Consider the following 14,292-nt stretch of genomic DNA (forward strand, 5'->3'; position numbering starts at 1 on the left):
TCTCTCAAAGGATGTCCTTGAAAAATGTTTCCTACCACAATGTGGTACAACATTAATGTTTTAGTTAAGTTTGGTGTGTATATGGTGTTTTCCGAGTAATAGCATTACAAAGAGGAACCTTAGTAGAAAATGACAGGTATAACTCCCATAACTTGAACTGTTTTAAAACAATCATCATGAAGATAGAAACTGTCAAAAAATAAATATTCACTGTTACAATCAAAATACTGAATTCTTTGATATTCACTAGAAATCCATCATACCATATATATATATATTATAGACACACAAGAAATACACTGTAAGTACTACACTGCAACCCTATACTTCAACATTACACAATGAATACCTTACTCATCTTCATATACACAAACCCACATGAAATACACTGCAAGTACTACACTGCAACCCTATACTTCAACATTACACAGTGAACACTTTACACATCTTCATCTACACAAACCCACATGAAATACACTGCAAGTACTACACTGCAACCCTATACTTCAACATTACACAATGAATACCTTACTCATCTTCATATACACAAACCCACATGAAATACACTGTAATTACTACACCACAATCCTATACTTCAACATTACACAGTGAACACTTTACACATCTTCATCTACACAAACCCACATGAAATACACTGTAATTACTACACCACAATCCTATACTTCAACATTACACAGTGAACACTTTACACATCTTCATATATGTACACAGAGAGAATACATTTAAGTGCTATAATGCATCTCTAAACTTCAAAATCTCAAAAATACCATACTCTATACTTCAATCAACATTCAAGTTAATACAAAACCACATTCATTCTCCTGTATGATCTGAATAAATGCAAAATGCTGAATATATATGTTTTGCAAAAATTTATTTCCAATGTTAAACATGATTTTATTCTTGTTTCATGACCTAAAAAAGAATGATGTTGATGGAAAAGCCTTTAAAGTTTTATCTAACATACAAGCTTGCAAGATAATTTGTTTAAAAATCATTTATTTTAGGTAATAAATATTTTAATATTATACTTAACATTCTTATGAATTCTTAACCTTCAAAAATTATACCACAGAATGCTTTTCCTAGCTAGGCCTACTCATATGATATATTTTTCCATTCAAGATACATTTTTATATTCCAAAATAGAAATCAGACATTGTTCTAAACTTTAAAAATAACTGATGACTGTAATGTAGATCTAACTTCTTAAAAATGTGTTTTTATCCAGCAATCTTATCACCAAACTGAATATTAGTTTTTGATTCATCAATTCATGTGAATCATGATATTGTGAAAAATAATGTTGTTAAAGTAAATAAATAATATAACACTATAAAATCCTTATCCTAATTCTGATGTGTTGTGATTTAAATAAAATTGATGAAAAAGTTACACATCAGACTTATTCCAGTTCACACCAAAACAGCTGTCAAATAGTTTGCTATTATTAATAGTGTCCGAACCACTATTATGTCTGTCATATCCCAGCCAGCCTGAAGAACCCTGGTAATGTGCAAAAGGGCTGGTCAGCACTGGATATAGTAGGTACAGTGTGGATGACATATTATTACACAATATTCTTCACTTTCATTTATAAGTTAATATTTCCTAATTTGAAAATGTATTTCCAATAGATTCTCACTCAACTCTACACACAGAAATGCTATTTTCCTTGCACAACTGTCTATTAGATTTGCATTCTTCTAACCTTGAGCAAACTCCCACCTAATTTATATTTAATGTGAACTGTGCAGGTGCATGATGATGTCATCATGTCATAATAGCCCTCCACCAGTAGTAGGATGACACAATCTCCATGTCCAGTAAGTAACTCCCACTATGCACTTACACACATGATAACTTCAATATTAGACGAGATAAGAAAAAAATGTGCACTAGAAGTGAGAAGGACAGGTGGGAATGTGTGAGGGGGTAAGTATCTATCAGAAATACATTTTCAGATAGCATAATGTTAACTTCTTAGTTGTGAATTAACAAAATTTCAACAATTGAGCTCCATTCAGAAAGCATTTGAAGGAAAAGCCCATGGAATGTGAGACCCAATGGCAGAGGCTTCATAAGGGCACACCCATGGGAGACCACTTCTCCTCTCAACCAGCATATACTCTTCTCCAAAGATGAAAGAGAGGGAAAGGATAGATGGACAGAAGGTGATCATGACCAACTGAGCACCTGCACACAAATGGTTGGCAAGTTAATACATGTAATGTGGTTAGGGCATGATCAGACTGTATAGTATGTGCTCACCTTGACTCTACTGGACAAACTTTGGCTGCAAGAAGAGGGCACATTAGTTTGTATGAGGGGTGACCAATAGTACATGTGAAGATGGAAAGACGATATCCTTTAATGAAAAAGAAAGGGATGTGTGAGATTGAAACAACAGAGAAGAGACATGGGTAGAGGAAGGAGGGTTCTGGACACTAAGCAAAAAAGCAGAGGAAACTACAGATGAGCTAGCCAAAGAGGACTCAACAAGAAGTATTGCATATCAAGACAAGGACCTGAGAGAGAAGTTGAAGAAGGATGGGGGGGGGGGGATAGGTATATAGAAAAAGGTGAGATTAGGTCTGGCTGAGAGCATCGACAGCTAAAGCCAAAGGACAAGGTATGAAGGACCAGAAAAGAGGAAGCTTGGAATTGAAAGGAGTAGAAAAGGTGTCTGTGAAAGGTGTGCCCAACCCGAGAGCAAACCCAACAAAAGACTTGGATATGGGGAAAGTACTCTGTGGGTAGAATGTGACTTGACCAAGAAAGGTGGTCCACAACAAAGTTCATAGCTCTTGGTACATGACAAGTGATGAGATGGATTCAATGGGAATGAGCTCTGAAGAAGAAATCCAATGCCCAAAAGCAAAGAAGCCTGAAACGAGTGCCTCCTAGAGGGTGGATGTTGGAAATGACAGTGGAATTGTTAGAGTGGATTGTAACCAAGTGATTCATCAGAAGAGGTAAAAAGTGAACACATTCCTGAGGAACAGTGAGAAGTTTGAGTATGTTAATGTGAATTCTTGTCTTGGGTCCAAATACCAGAAGTCATGCTGTCATTCAGAGAAATGCCAAATATGAGAGAGAGGCACTGGTGAAGAGATGGAGGTCCAGTCTGGGGGTTGGTAAGGAACACAAGATGTAGTACTGGCATAGTTTACCCACCATGATAAATCCTCGAGTAGAGGAGAGGTTCACATTTGAGGACAAAGAATCCATTGGTCTTGTTAGGTCCACTGGAGGAGATAAATGTGTGTGCACACCCCAAAAGAATGAGGGGCTCCAGGGAACCCTTAGTTCCCAAAAGCAGGGGGAGAATGAGAAATGCAAATCTTGGTGACCTGATATTTCATGGCTCATAGACAGAGAGGAAAATGCTGAGATCAGCTGAGACAAGAATTGAAGAAGATGCCCAGATGTACCAAATGTTGTGTGGGTGTGAAAAAAGGATTTGGATATACAGGAGACCAAAGCTACATCAAAAGGAAAGAACACAGAATTTGAAAACATGATTCTAATATACAAAACTTAAAAAATATCTGAAGGATGGGGAAATTGGATTGTGTAGGAGGGCATCTGACACATTGACCTTGGTCATCTACAAACCAGTGGAAAAGACCTCTGGAGAGAAAAGAAATTCTCACTGAAATACACAGAAAAAATTTAATTTTGTGATACCAAATTCACATGAATGGGATTAACAGAAACAAAATAATGTTTAATTTTTCATGTAGAGGATGTATACGCAAATAAGATGATTATAAAAAGTCATTTAGCATGTATAACCATCACTCTAACTATGGGGGAATTTTATGTACATTATGATTCTATTTGAATATTTTAGTGTTTTATTGAATTATTTATGCAAAATACATATACTACTGAAAAACCACCATAAAGCATTATACAATTGTACAAAAATTAAACAAAGACATAAAATATTCTTAATTTACCTATTCTATCATATTCACAGTACCATACTGTTAGCTTCATTATCCTCACCAATGTTACTTTACCAATGATCCCTATATTTCATCTCCTTAAATTAATAGATATTTGAATATGACATGAGGAAATATTGAAATGTTTTTAATCTTTTCTATAGTAGATTCCAAAATAACAATTAAAAAATTTTAAATACTTAAATGTAATCATAATCTACATGAAATTCTCTTATAGCTAGTGATCAAAAATGCTAAAATGGCTTTTAATAATCATAATTTTTGCATACACAAAATTATTTTTTTTTATACACAACAGCAACTTTGCTAAAGAAAATGTGATGATCTGCCATTTTGTTTCTGTTAACCCCACTGACTTTAAAAAAATATATATGAACAATATATTTTGAATTCTGCATCAATTCAATGTTTGAAGTTATCAAAACCATATGCCTTTCACCCATTAAATTGAGCTGATTGCATGGTATTTCACTCTGTGCTGATAAAATATTGAGATATCAAAATAACTCAAAATCTAGAGGTTATGGATAAATTCTGACTACATGTTTAAAATCAGAACCATCAAATTACCCAAAATCACTTTAGTTTTCTCCAATAGTAAATTTTTTGTTGTTGTCCAGTGTAATTAATTTTTGGTCATTGATCTTGCCAGTCTTCTTTTTTCCTCTTCAGTAAGTTATAAATATAACTTAAAATAATTGTATATTTATTTTCCCTATTTCAACTAGTTATTCCATTAAAGAACTATTTCAATATTTTTTTTTAAATTTTGAAATTAACTAAATATTTATAAAAAGTACCTTTTTTAATTACACCAAAGAGCTTCATTAAATATAATTATTTACTATGATTATTCAGAAATGTGAGTATCTAGATGCATTTCTTTCGGGCAAATTTTAGATGAATGGTAAGTAGAAATGCAGTGAATAGGTGTGTGGAAATCCCAGAACTCATTATGTTTCAACAACTATCAAAACATTTTTTTTCTAAGTTCAAAATTTAGAGTTACCTAAATTTATTGGATAACAATTTTACATAATGTACTAGACTTTCTACATAATTTCTGGGAATTAATATGAATAAAACGTACACTTTTTAGAATTAATAATAATTAAAAGTTGATAATATAAATTTTTCTGACACATAAATTTCATTATATATATATAATGATTATTATAAAAACTGCATTAATGATATAGTATAGTATAACATTATGAGAAGTAATTCCTTAACAAAAAATAAATTCACAGATGGAATAAAACTAATATCACAAAGTTCAAAACAAAAACCTCAATATAAAAATATTAATAAGACATTACAGACAAATACTGGTTATGACCAGAATGAACAAACTTAGACCAATTCCTACTTACAGCGCAGCCTTCCACTTTTTCTAGAAGTGAAGACAAATTCTTTCTGCTTTCTTCCTCCTTCTTGTCTGATTGAACTTCAGATTTACTTCCCACTAAACCAAAATTGTAGTATGTATTAATTTTAAATTAAGAAGGTTCTGAAAAACTTATCATTTAGATGTGTTTATGAGTTATTAAAGCTCACTACAACTTTTTCTATATCTTACATTTACTGTATATCTGAAACAAAAAAGTCAAATTTAACAAAGGCTGGAAAAAAATTGAAAGAATGAGTACAAAGTTAAGGAAAACTATTTATGTCAGGCATTATGGGTAATGCATTAAGATGCTAACTTGCCATTTCACATGCAGTTTTAGACACATGTTATTGAGCCTTACTCTATTTACTTCTAATTAAAAATAAACAATTTGTGTGTGTGTGTAAGTATAAATACTTTGCTTCTCAGTTAAAATAAATCTCTTATTATTTACATTAGTAATTTCCTCTCAGCTAACAACCCATTTGAGTAACCAGCCACTTTTCTGGAACCCATGCTCAATTGGGGGAAAATAGGTTACTGTTTTAATGTACTTCAATCAAATCTAGTAGTGCATGTATATTGTGCAGTTTTGTTGTTGTTGTTCAAAAAACATTTTATGACCATTGTCTTAAAAATAACATTAAAAAATATGTTTATGTTTTACTGTTTACTTACCATTTTTTCATATTAGATATATAACTAATACTAAAAGTACTTGTACATACAGTACTACCCATGGAAAAGTTTTAGATGTAAGCTTTACTGCAGTGACTTTACCTTTTTCTCCAGTGATGGAGATGTCCATAAGGGTACTGAGAATTGTTTGTTGTTCTGTAAGCATATGACTCAACTGGTACATCTCACTTTCCAGATCTGAACAACACGTCAAAAAGAAAACTCTAGAAGATTTATACTTAGATAATTTAAATGTGACTTTTTAGACACCTAAAGAAATATTCAATGACCTCATCTTTCCAACTATCCATCAATATTCAAAATCTTCAGCAAAATGACAAGTTTCGTGTATAAAATTTATTGTATAGCCAGTCACCATATAATATCCAATCAACATGTGCATTTGACTTTTACATTAATATTGTTTAGGCATACTCTATGAAATAAGCATTATGGAATGTGGTACGTAGATCTACATGTAATTTGCACTTATGAATTAATTCTTCCAAATGATATGAGGCAAACCATCTCATGACTGTCATGATGAAATATTCCATTTATTAACAAAATCAAAATATAGTTGATATTAACTTCTGACACTGATATTATAGTCATTCATTATACTTCGAATACCAAAGTGGGCATAACTATCTTAAAATATGCTAGAGCTGCCACTGTTTCAGAGTCCTTAGGTCCTTAATGCTATGACTTACCATTGTGTGGTATGTCCAGGCAAAATTCAATTAATGTTAGAGATTTATCAGATAGATCCTTTAGATAACAGGAGTTTTGATCAAGATACTGATTACAAAGTGGTACTAAGTCTCTTATTAAGTCAGCATAAAATTAAATGAGACTGGACACAGAGTGTACAACAAAATGAATAATCTTTATTCAACACTAAACACAATATGTGTACTTGCTGCTACTTATACACGATGATCACTTTTTCTGAACCCAGGACTAACTATAGATGAAAAATTTCTAGATAATACTATTCAATTGACATTCTAGATGAGAATCACGAAATGTGACCTTTCTCAGTTCACAGAAACCTCACATTTACAAAGGGTGACTGGTCATTCACATTAAAATATAGGTGGGGCCATAACCTTTAGATATCATCTGAACAACCACTGAAGGACATTTTTGCCAAGATCCTTATACAACATGTTGTATTGAGCAATATTTTTCCTGGATAAGAATAGGTATTATTCATTTCTGAGAACAACAAAGGAATAAAGGTCGCTTTAAAATGAAATAAACTTAACAGCTTGTTCAACCATGTGTTGTGAAATCTGCACATATATAGAACAAAGATTTAATTCAGAATATATTCTATAATATTACAAGAGGATAAAAACATATGCTATATTTAAATACCACAACTATAAACATTGCTCTGTAGTGCCATAACAGAACAAAAATCCAGTTGATTAAAATTAATAAATTAAACAAAGTTGATTTTGATAAAATACTAACAAGAGGTACTGCATTTTTTCCCTTTAGCATTAAGTTAATTTATAAGGAATGTAACATTTTATTTTGACTTTTTTAAGAACCTGCAATTAAGTCCAAGAAATTTAAAAACAGAAAATTGTCTCAAAAACCTGGATTAATTACACAAACTGCAGAAAGGTTGGTATATATGTAATATAATCATATACAAAAAAGGATACAAGAGATTTCCTTTGCTGTTTCAATAAATTGCGTATAATTTTTATACACATTTTTCTTCAATAAACCATTAGTTTCTTCAGCCAGGGATTGCACCAATTGTCTTTTTACTAATAAACCATCCACACCAAGGCTATTTAAAGTCAACTCTTGAACATCTGCATTTAAGCCATTAAAAACCAAATGTTAATAATATACTCTTAAACACAGAATTTAGTTTATTTATAAACAACCTAACAAATGTTTTTATACTAAATATTCTTTTCTCTCTCTCACTTTCTGAAGTTAAATTATCCAGATGTCTATTTATGTGAGAGAGTAAAATTCAGACAGTCTTCTTAAACTTCATTTTATAATAACAGATATTGGCATTTATATCGTCTTAAAGTAGAATATATAATAATTTAGATGAAAAATGAACAAATAAAGGCAGTGGAGTTATAAACACCAAACTAAAGAAGGTACAGTATCAGTCTTACAGCATTTGCATACAAGTATTAATCCCTATCTAGTTAGTCTCGGAAAATAAAGTTGTAGTATCATCTTACATATGTATCATCAAGCAAAAATATGAGAAAAAATATATAATATACTCAAGATAATCCTTTATACCTACTGGAGAAAATATATAATATACTCAAGATAATCCTTTATACCTACTGGAGAAAACTGATGTATATATGTATGTGTTTTCCTCATCAGCTAAATTGTAAACCATTCACAAAAAGACAATGATCTAGGCCTTCTGAACAAAAAAATTAATAATTAGAAGTACAGTTGAAGATGCAGACTTAAAGTACAACAACATTATTATTTTTTTGATTAGTTATATTATTGTGAAATGTTTTTTCTGGTGATATAGTGTGTGCAGTTTAAAATATTTTCAACTTTTGTTGAATATGGACATGAATAGCTAAATGTAATTTCAATTTCATGTTTTAGATGTTTCCTTTGAAGAATAAAATGAATTAAATATGCTTTAGTAATCTTGCTTTTTCTTATATTTAAACACACACACACACATATATATATATATATATATTTTAACTTCATAATAATAATAACATTACAAATTCTAAAACACAAAACTCCAGTTTCAAAATCAATTGGAAATACTTTTATACTTCAGACATCATTAATATCAAGAAAAAATGTAAATATATCCTTCCTTTCATCAATTTTGACTAAATGTGGGTTTTGATAATGACAAAGAAAAAAGAAAGAGGTACCAACATCTTGAATATTAATAACTGTCTGATACCATGTTGACTTTTAACAGCTGAAACTTTTGTATAAGTAAATCAACTTGTGATTATTATTTATCATCAAAATATTTTAAAGAAAAATCACAAGTATATGTATAAAAAATATCTTATTCCTTCAAGACTGACCCACCCTTTATTTTAGTAGAAATCACTAATTCCCCTCATAAACTTTTCTAAGGTTCCAGCCACAACTGTTGCGAATGGCTAGTCATTCCATAAGATAATCACCCTGTTAGAAAAATAAAACTATCTTAACTGGAACCTAGCCTGTCTTTTTCATGTCTTAAACTTGTTCTCTCATACTTTGTCTTCAGAATCTAACGCAAAGAAATAAGAGACCTTAATCTTATTAATTCCCCAGATAATAATGTAACCTCTTTTTCCAAGAGCAAATAAGTTCAGAAACCTAGAGCTGGGCAATTACTGCCATTAATTAATATAATTGATTACCTATGAGTATTAATTACATCAATTACTATCAAGTAAAATAATTGATTAATCAAAATTATAATTAAATTGATTGACGTCATGAAAAATAATCAACAAATAGAAATTAGTGTTATTACTGTTTTCAATTATTTCATCGGTCCAAGTGAATAAATGTTGGCATTTTTTATTTTTCAATTAATTCATTGCTTTTCAGCTTAACTAACCAGTGTCATGAACTCACAAAAAAATCAATAAATCAACATTAATGTTTCTGATTATTACTATTCTCAAATACTCCCACAATTAAAGTTCCATTTGAGAATAATTAATTAGTTGTACGTGATCAACTGATTAACCAATTGTCAAATTCTACTAATCGTCCAGTTCTAGAGATTTTAACCTTAACATAGCCATTTATATTAAAGGTGTGATCAAAATTATAATAACCCAAATGCATTTCCATGCACTTGCTAAAACTAAAGGCAATTGTCAAATATTTGCAAAATACAAATTTATTCAACTCACACTGTAGTAGAAAAAAACTCTCAATACAGTTAGAAATACCTGAGAGTTTAATATTATCATCAAACTTTATTAATTATACCTCTAATAATATCTTAAATGTGAATAAGAAAAAGCAAAACAATGGTCCAAGCTTTGACCCTTGAGACACTCCATTTGTAATAACAGTCCAGTTTGACTGAATTCCATTTGCTAAATTACAACCTAATTGACTAGTCTTTCTCATTCCCTACTGATGCAATTTTCTCAACCAATCTTCTATGTGACACTATCAAAATCTTTTTGAAAATCTAAGTACACAAAGTCCACACCCTTTAAATGTTAACAATAATTGGAACTGTGAAAACCTACATGCATCACCTTACACTTTGAATAGTTAAACATCATCTGCCACATATTGGCCCAATGCATCAAATGATCTAAATCTCCCTGTAACTGCAAGTCTGCAGCATCTTTGATATAGTTAGCCACTACATGTTAATGTCATCTGCAAACTTCAAAATTTTGTTAATCATTCCAGAGTCAATAACATAAATATAAATCACAAAGCACAGAGACCTAAAGCACATTGCTTGTAACTGTGATCCAGTCTGATCTAACTCTATTTATTACTACTCTCTGCTTCCTACTCTCCAGCCAATTTTCTATCCAATTTAATAATATTTTTCCCACACCTCTATTTATTATTACTCTCTGCTTCCTACTCTCCAGCCAATTTTCTATCCAATTTGATAATATTTTTCCCACACCCACAGATTTAATTTTTGTAACAAGTCTTATGTTAGGCACCTTATCTAATGCTTTCTGTAACACATCTAATGCCTATTTTGGTTAGTATAAAGAAGCATTTACTTGCATATTATCATAAATAACTGCAATAAGCAGAGACAAAACTGAGCAAACAAATATTGATCAGATTCTAAAAATTTGAAAGAATTTATTTTATTCAGTACTAAAGTGTGCAGGGAACACATTCCCTATGCACACCAAATGTTATAGTCTGGTGTAAACACATGGTATGCAAAACATTTTGTTACCTTTACTACTTACTTATCTAAGATTTAATGTAATTATCATATTTACTATCACTAGTATAATATTAATACTTATAGTTATGCATATTAATATTTCCAAAACAAATTTAGAGACTGTTTTAAATCTGCAGAATAATTTAAGTAAAGAGTTGTGAAAGGCTAAAAACCTTATAAAAGTAAAAATAAGAATATCATATCTGTTATCACTGGCATCAGTAACACTTCAATTGCAATATAAAATACTATCGTATATGTAACTTCTTGGGTGTAAACATTAAGGCACAAGAGCTAAGACAGGAATAAGCAGCAGCACACTGACAGTGACAGCATGAAAGAGGTTTTATTTTGGTGTCATCATCTATATCAATAACAAAATTTTGAGTTATTATTAATTTAATGATTTAAAGTTACTTGCCTTCGAAGTTGTGTTACTTTGTTAATTATAATGTATACTCATATTACACTTTACAGTTGTCTTTAAGTTTAAACTTACTTAAGAAGTTAAGTTAAACATAAATTTCAATTCAAATTAAACTTAGTAAGTTAGTTTAGTGACATTATCTACAATGATAAATGATTACACTTACAGCTGTTAGAGTTGAAGTTTTGTTCATTCAGCTTTTTAATTAAAAATTCATTTTCATAATCCATGATCAGGCTTTATAATATACATGTATAGTATTTCTTTCAGCTACAATATAAAATAACTTCGATATCTTTCTAGCACGGACTTCCGAGTTTGTAAGAGTATGTTACACCTACAAAACAAACTATTAACAGAGTATAGGGGAAATGGTCTGACTATGGAGCTCTATTTATTATACATTAGTAATTGTGTTTCTGAAATTATAATGAAATATGTAACATACAACATTATGAACCAGAAAAATCCCTTTGAAAATTATTTAAGAACTTTCTCAATCTATAAAAATATTTTACAACTCAGCAAGAAGAAATAAAATCATTTATTGAAAAATTAAATAAATAATAATTGTATATCCTACAAAATAAGTAAAACGCTATTAACATCAAATTGAATTTTGTTTTGCAAATACTAAGTTTGTGTGTATTCATTATTCATAGTTACTGTATGAATACACTTTAAAAACGTAAAACTCCTTCTAAAATTATCCACATCTTTTTCATGCATTGTGAGAAGTACAGAAGAAATGGAAAACGTCGTTTCTAGTACGAAAATTGATCCAGTTATAGTGAAAACGCGACGATGTTTAAAGTGATTGTTGATTTATATTGCTGTAGATTTTCCTTAGAGTATTCAAGTCTTTTTACATATTTTCCATATTGACAGTGATCTTGGGTTGTTTGGATTCATCACTACAGTTCTTTCCTCAGCATTGGTCCTTTGTCCTCTGAAGGAAGGCTGAATCTTCTATCCACCATGTTGTTGAATATTTGCAATAGCTCTTCTGCATTACATAGGCAAGAAGGAGATCCTATGGTATTTCCTTTGATAGCGTTGTTGGCTAAGGTATAGCTGAACTAGTAATCTGATGACAAGTGGAAGGTCAGACAACTTCTCTTGTAACCTTGTCAAAAGTGCAAAATTATGCCTCCTTTACTTGCCAAAGAAACATTGCAAATTTTTGGTTCCTTCTTCTTAGTCAGTGGCGAGGCTGGATGAGGAGAAGCATACAACTGACCGCCTAATGTTATATTGCAGGGTGTTATTATGATTGAGTCTAGTACCACAGTGTATAAAATTTATAACGACAGAAGAAAACCAGATAGTAGGTTGAAGATACCAGTAAAGGTCCACAAGTTACCTCAGTTTTCAATATAAGCGCCGACTTAGTGGTGGCAAGGGGTGGTTTTGATCTGTAAATATTTAGTTTCTACCTCCAAAATAAATCTTACAATATCTGTATATAGTAAGCTACTAGCTGAAATGATCTAGCAGTTGTTGTATCATCACGATCCAAAATTTTCTGTGAATTGGCGTAATAACATATTGTTACGTCTCTGGTCGTTTGTTAATTTCCCGTAAAAATTCTTCCCGAGGAACTACAGCGAAACAAGTCCTTTCTTAAATGAAACTAGTTTATTCTTTCTCAATACACAGAATTTCCACGGTCACTTTAAATTATACACGCTATAATTTACAACGATTCACGCACTTTGCTTACGGTCACTATTGCGCTTGACTCAATTGTCCGTCTCTATCTCTGCCTGTCTGCAATTCAATTAATTATCTCGCTTTATTTGCCTGCATATATACAGGAATAGAGGGCGTCTAGCAAATACTGGATTATTCGTGATGTTCCCCGATCCTTCTAGATACGCATTACGTGTTACCAGCGACACGTGACTTCCGCTGTCGTAACAATATGTAACGTGGTCAGATAATTCAAATAGTTGCATGTTTATTAAAAAATCACAGTAAATGGCTCATAAACTGTCAAAAATCTTGACAATATAAAAACTAGTTTCGACACTTTCATGTGTTCTTTTCAGTCTTAAGTTGTCTTTTGGCAGGAAAAGTGATCAACAAAGCCTACGTGATTCAGGAACGTAAAATTCCCGCAAGGACGCTGAAGGTCAGAAAGCTGTTTAACTTAAAGTAGCTGTCGGAGATGTTGGAAGTAGGCAAGCTTTTGATTAATCAACTTTCGACGATTCTTTTGTTATATGGTTAACCGTTTTGTATAAAAAGTATTGCTGCATTATTTGTACTAGCAGAAATACCCGTCCCCCAGGCAGGTATAACTACTAGCTCCTGCGGCCTTTTTTTTGGAATTGTCTGACAGTTCTACAACAATGTACTCATACTTGACATTCAATAATGTTCACCATCCATGAGAAAAAGGATTTTATTGACATTTTAGTTTAAAAATGAGCTATCATCCCAGCATTACATCACAGAGTAGATTTTATTGAAGTATTTCTTTGTAGACGCAGTTATCAATAAAAGTGCCTTGCTTTTCTGTTGCAACACTCATGAGATTTTCACCAAAGGAAAACAAATGATTTTTTAAAGTTTGTCTTTTGAGTGTTTTATATTTGAAACTTACTAATTTTTTATTGGTAAAATCTGAAACTTACTCCTTTTTTATTGGTTAGATCTCAAACTTACTCCTTTTTGTTTGTAATTTTTATTGGTTAAACCCAGTGGTGGGATTCAAATATTTTAACAACAGGTTCTCTCACTAGCAGCATGTAAATATATTAGATATTAAAAAAAAGGAGGGGCCAGAAAGCCTCCCCCCCCCCATCACTGAGAAAATAAAAATAGGCCGTCCCGGCTAGTGTTAAAGATTCTTCAGAACCTTTCAATTAAAAAAGTG

General features: G+C 31.4%; 1 protein-coding gene across 1 annotated transcript in view; it reads right to left on the reverse strand.

Moving 5' to 3' along the window:
- The window catches only part of LOC106467564 (exocyst complex component 8-like), a 47,101-nt gene extending 35,347 nt beyond the window's left edge, over positions 1-11,754 (reverse strand). The window contains exons 1-4 of the mRNA XM_022395762.1: positions 11,578-11,754; positions 7,743-7,898; positions 6,166-6,261; positions 5,369-5,460 (exon numbers count right to left, since the gene is read on the reverse strand). Coding sequence (XP_022251470.1) covers positions 5,369-5,460; positions 6,166-6,261; positions 7,743-7,898; positions 11,578-11,641 — 408 coding nt within the window. The 5' untranslated portion in view covers positions 11,642-11,754. The remainder of the gene's footprint in view (positions 1-5,368; positions 5,461-6,165; positions 6,262-7,742; positions 7,899-11,577) is intronic.
- Between the last annotated feature and the right edge of the window lie 2,538 nt (positions 11,755-14,292).

This window comes from Limulus polyphemus, unplaced genomic scaffold (assembly GCF_000517525.1).
Source record: "Limulus polyphemus unplaced genomic scaffold, Limulus_polyphemus-2.1.2 Scaffold2662, whole genome shotgun sequence".
In the NCBI taxonomy this organism is placed as follows: Eukaryota; Metazoa; Arthropoda; class Merostomata; order Xiphosura; family Limulidae; genus Limulus; species Limulus polyphemus.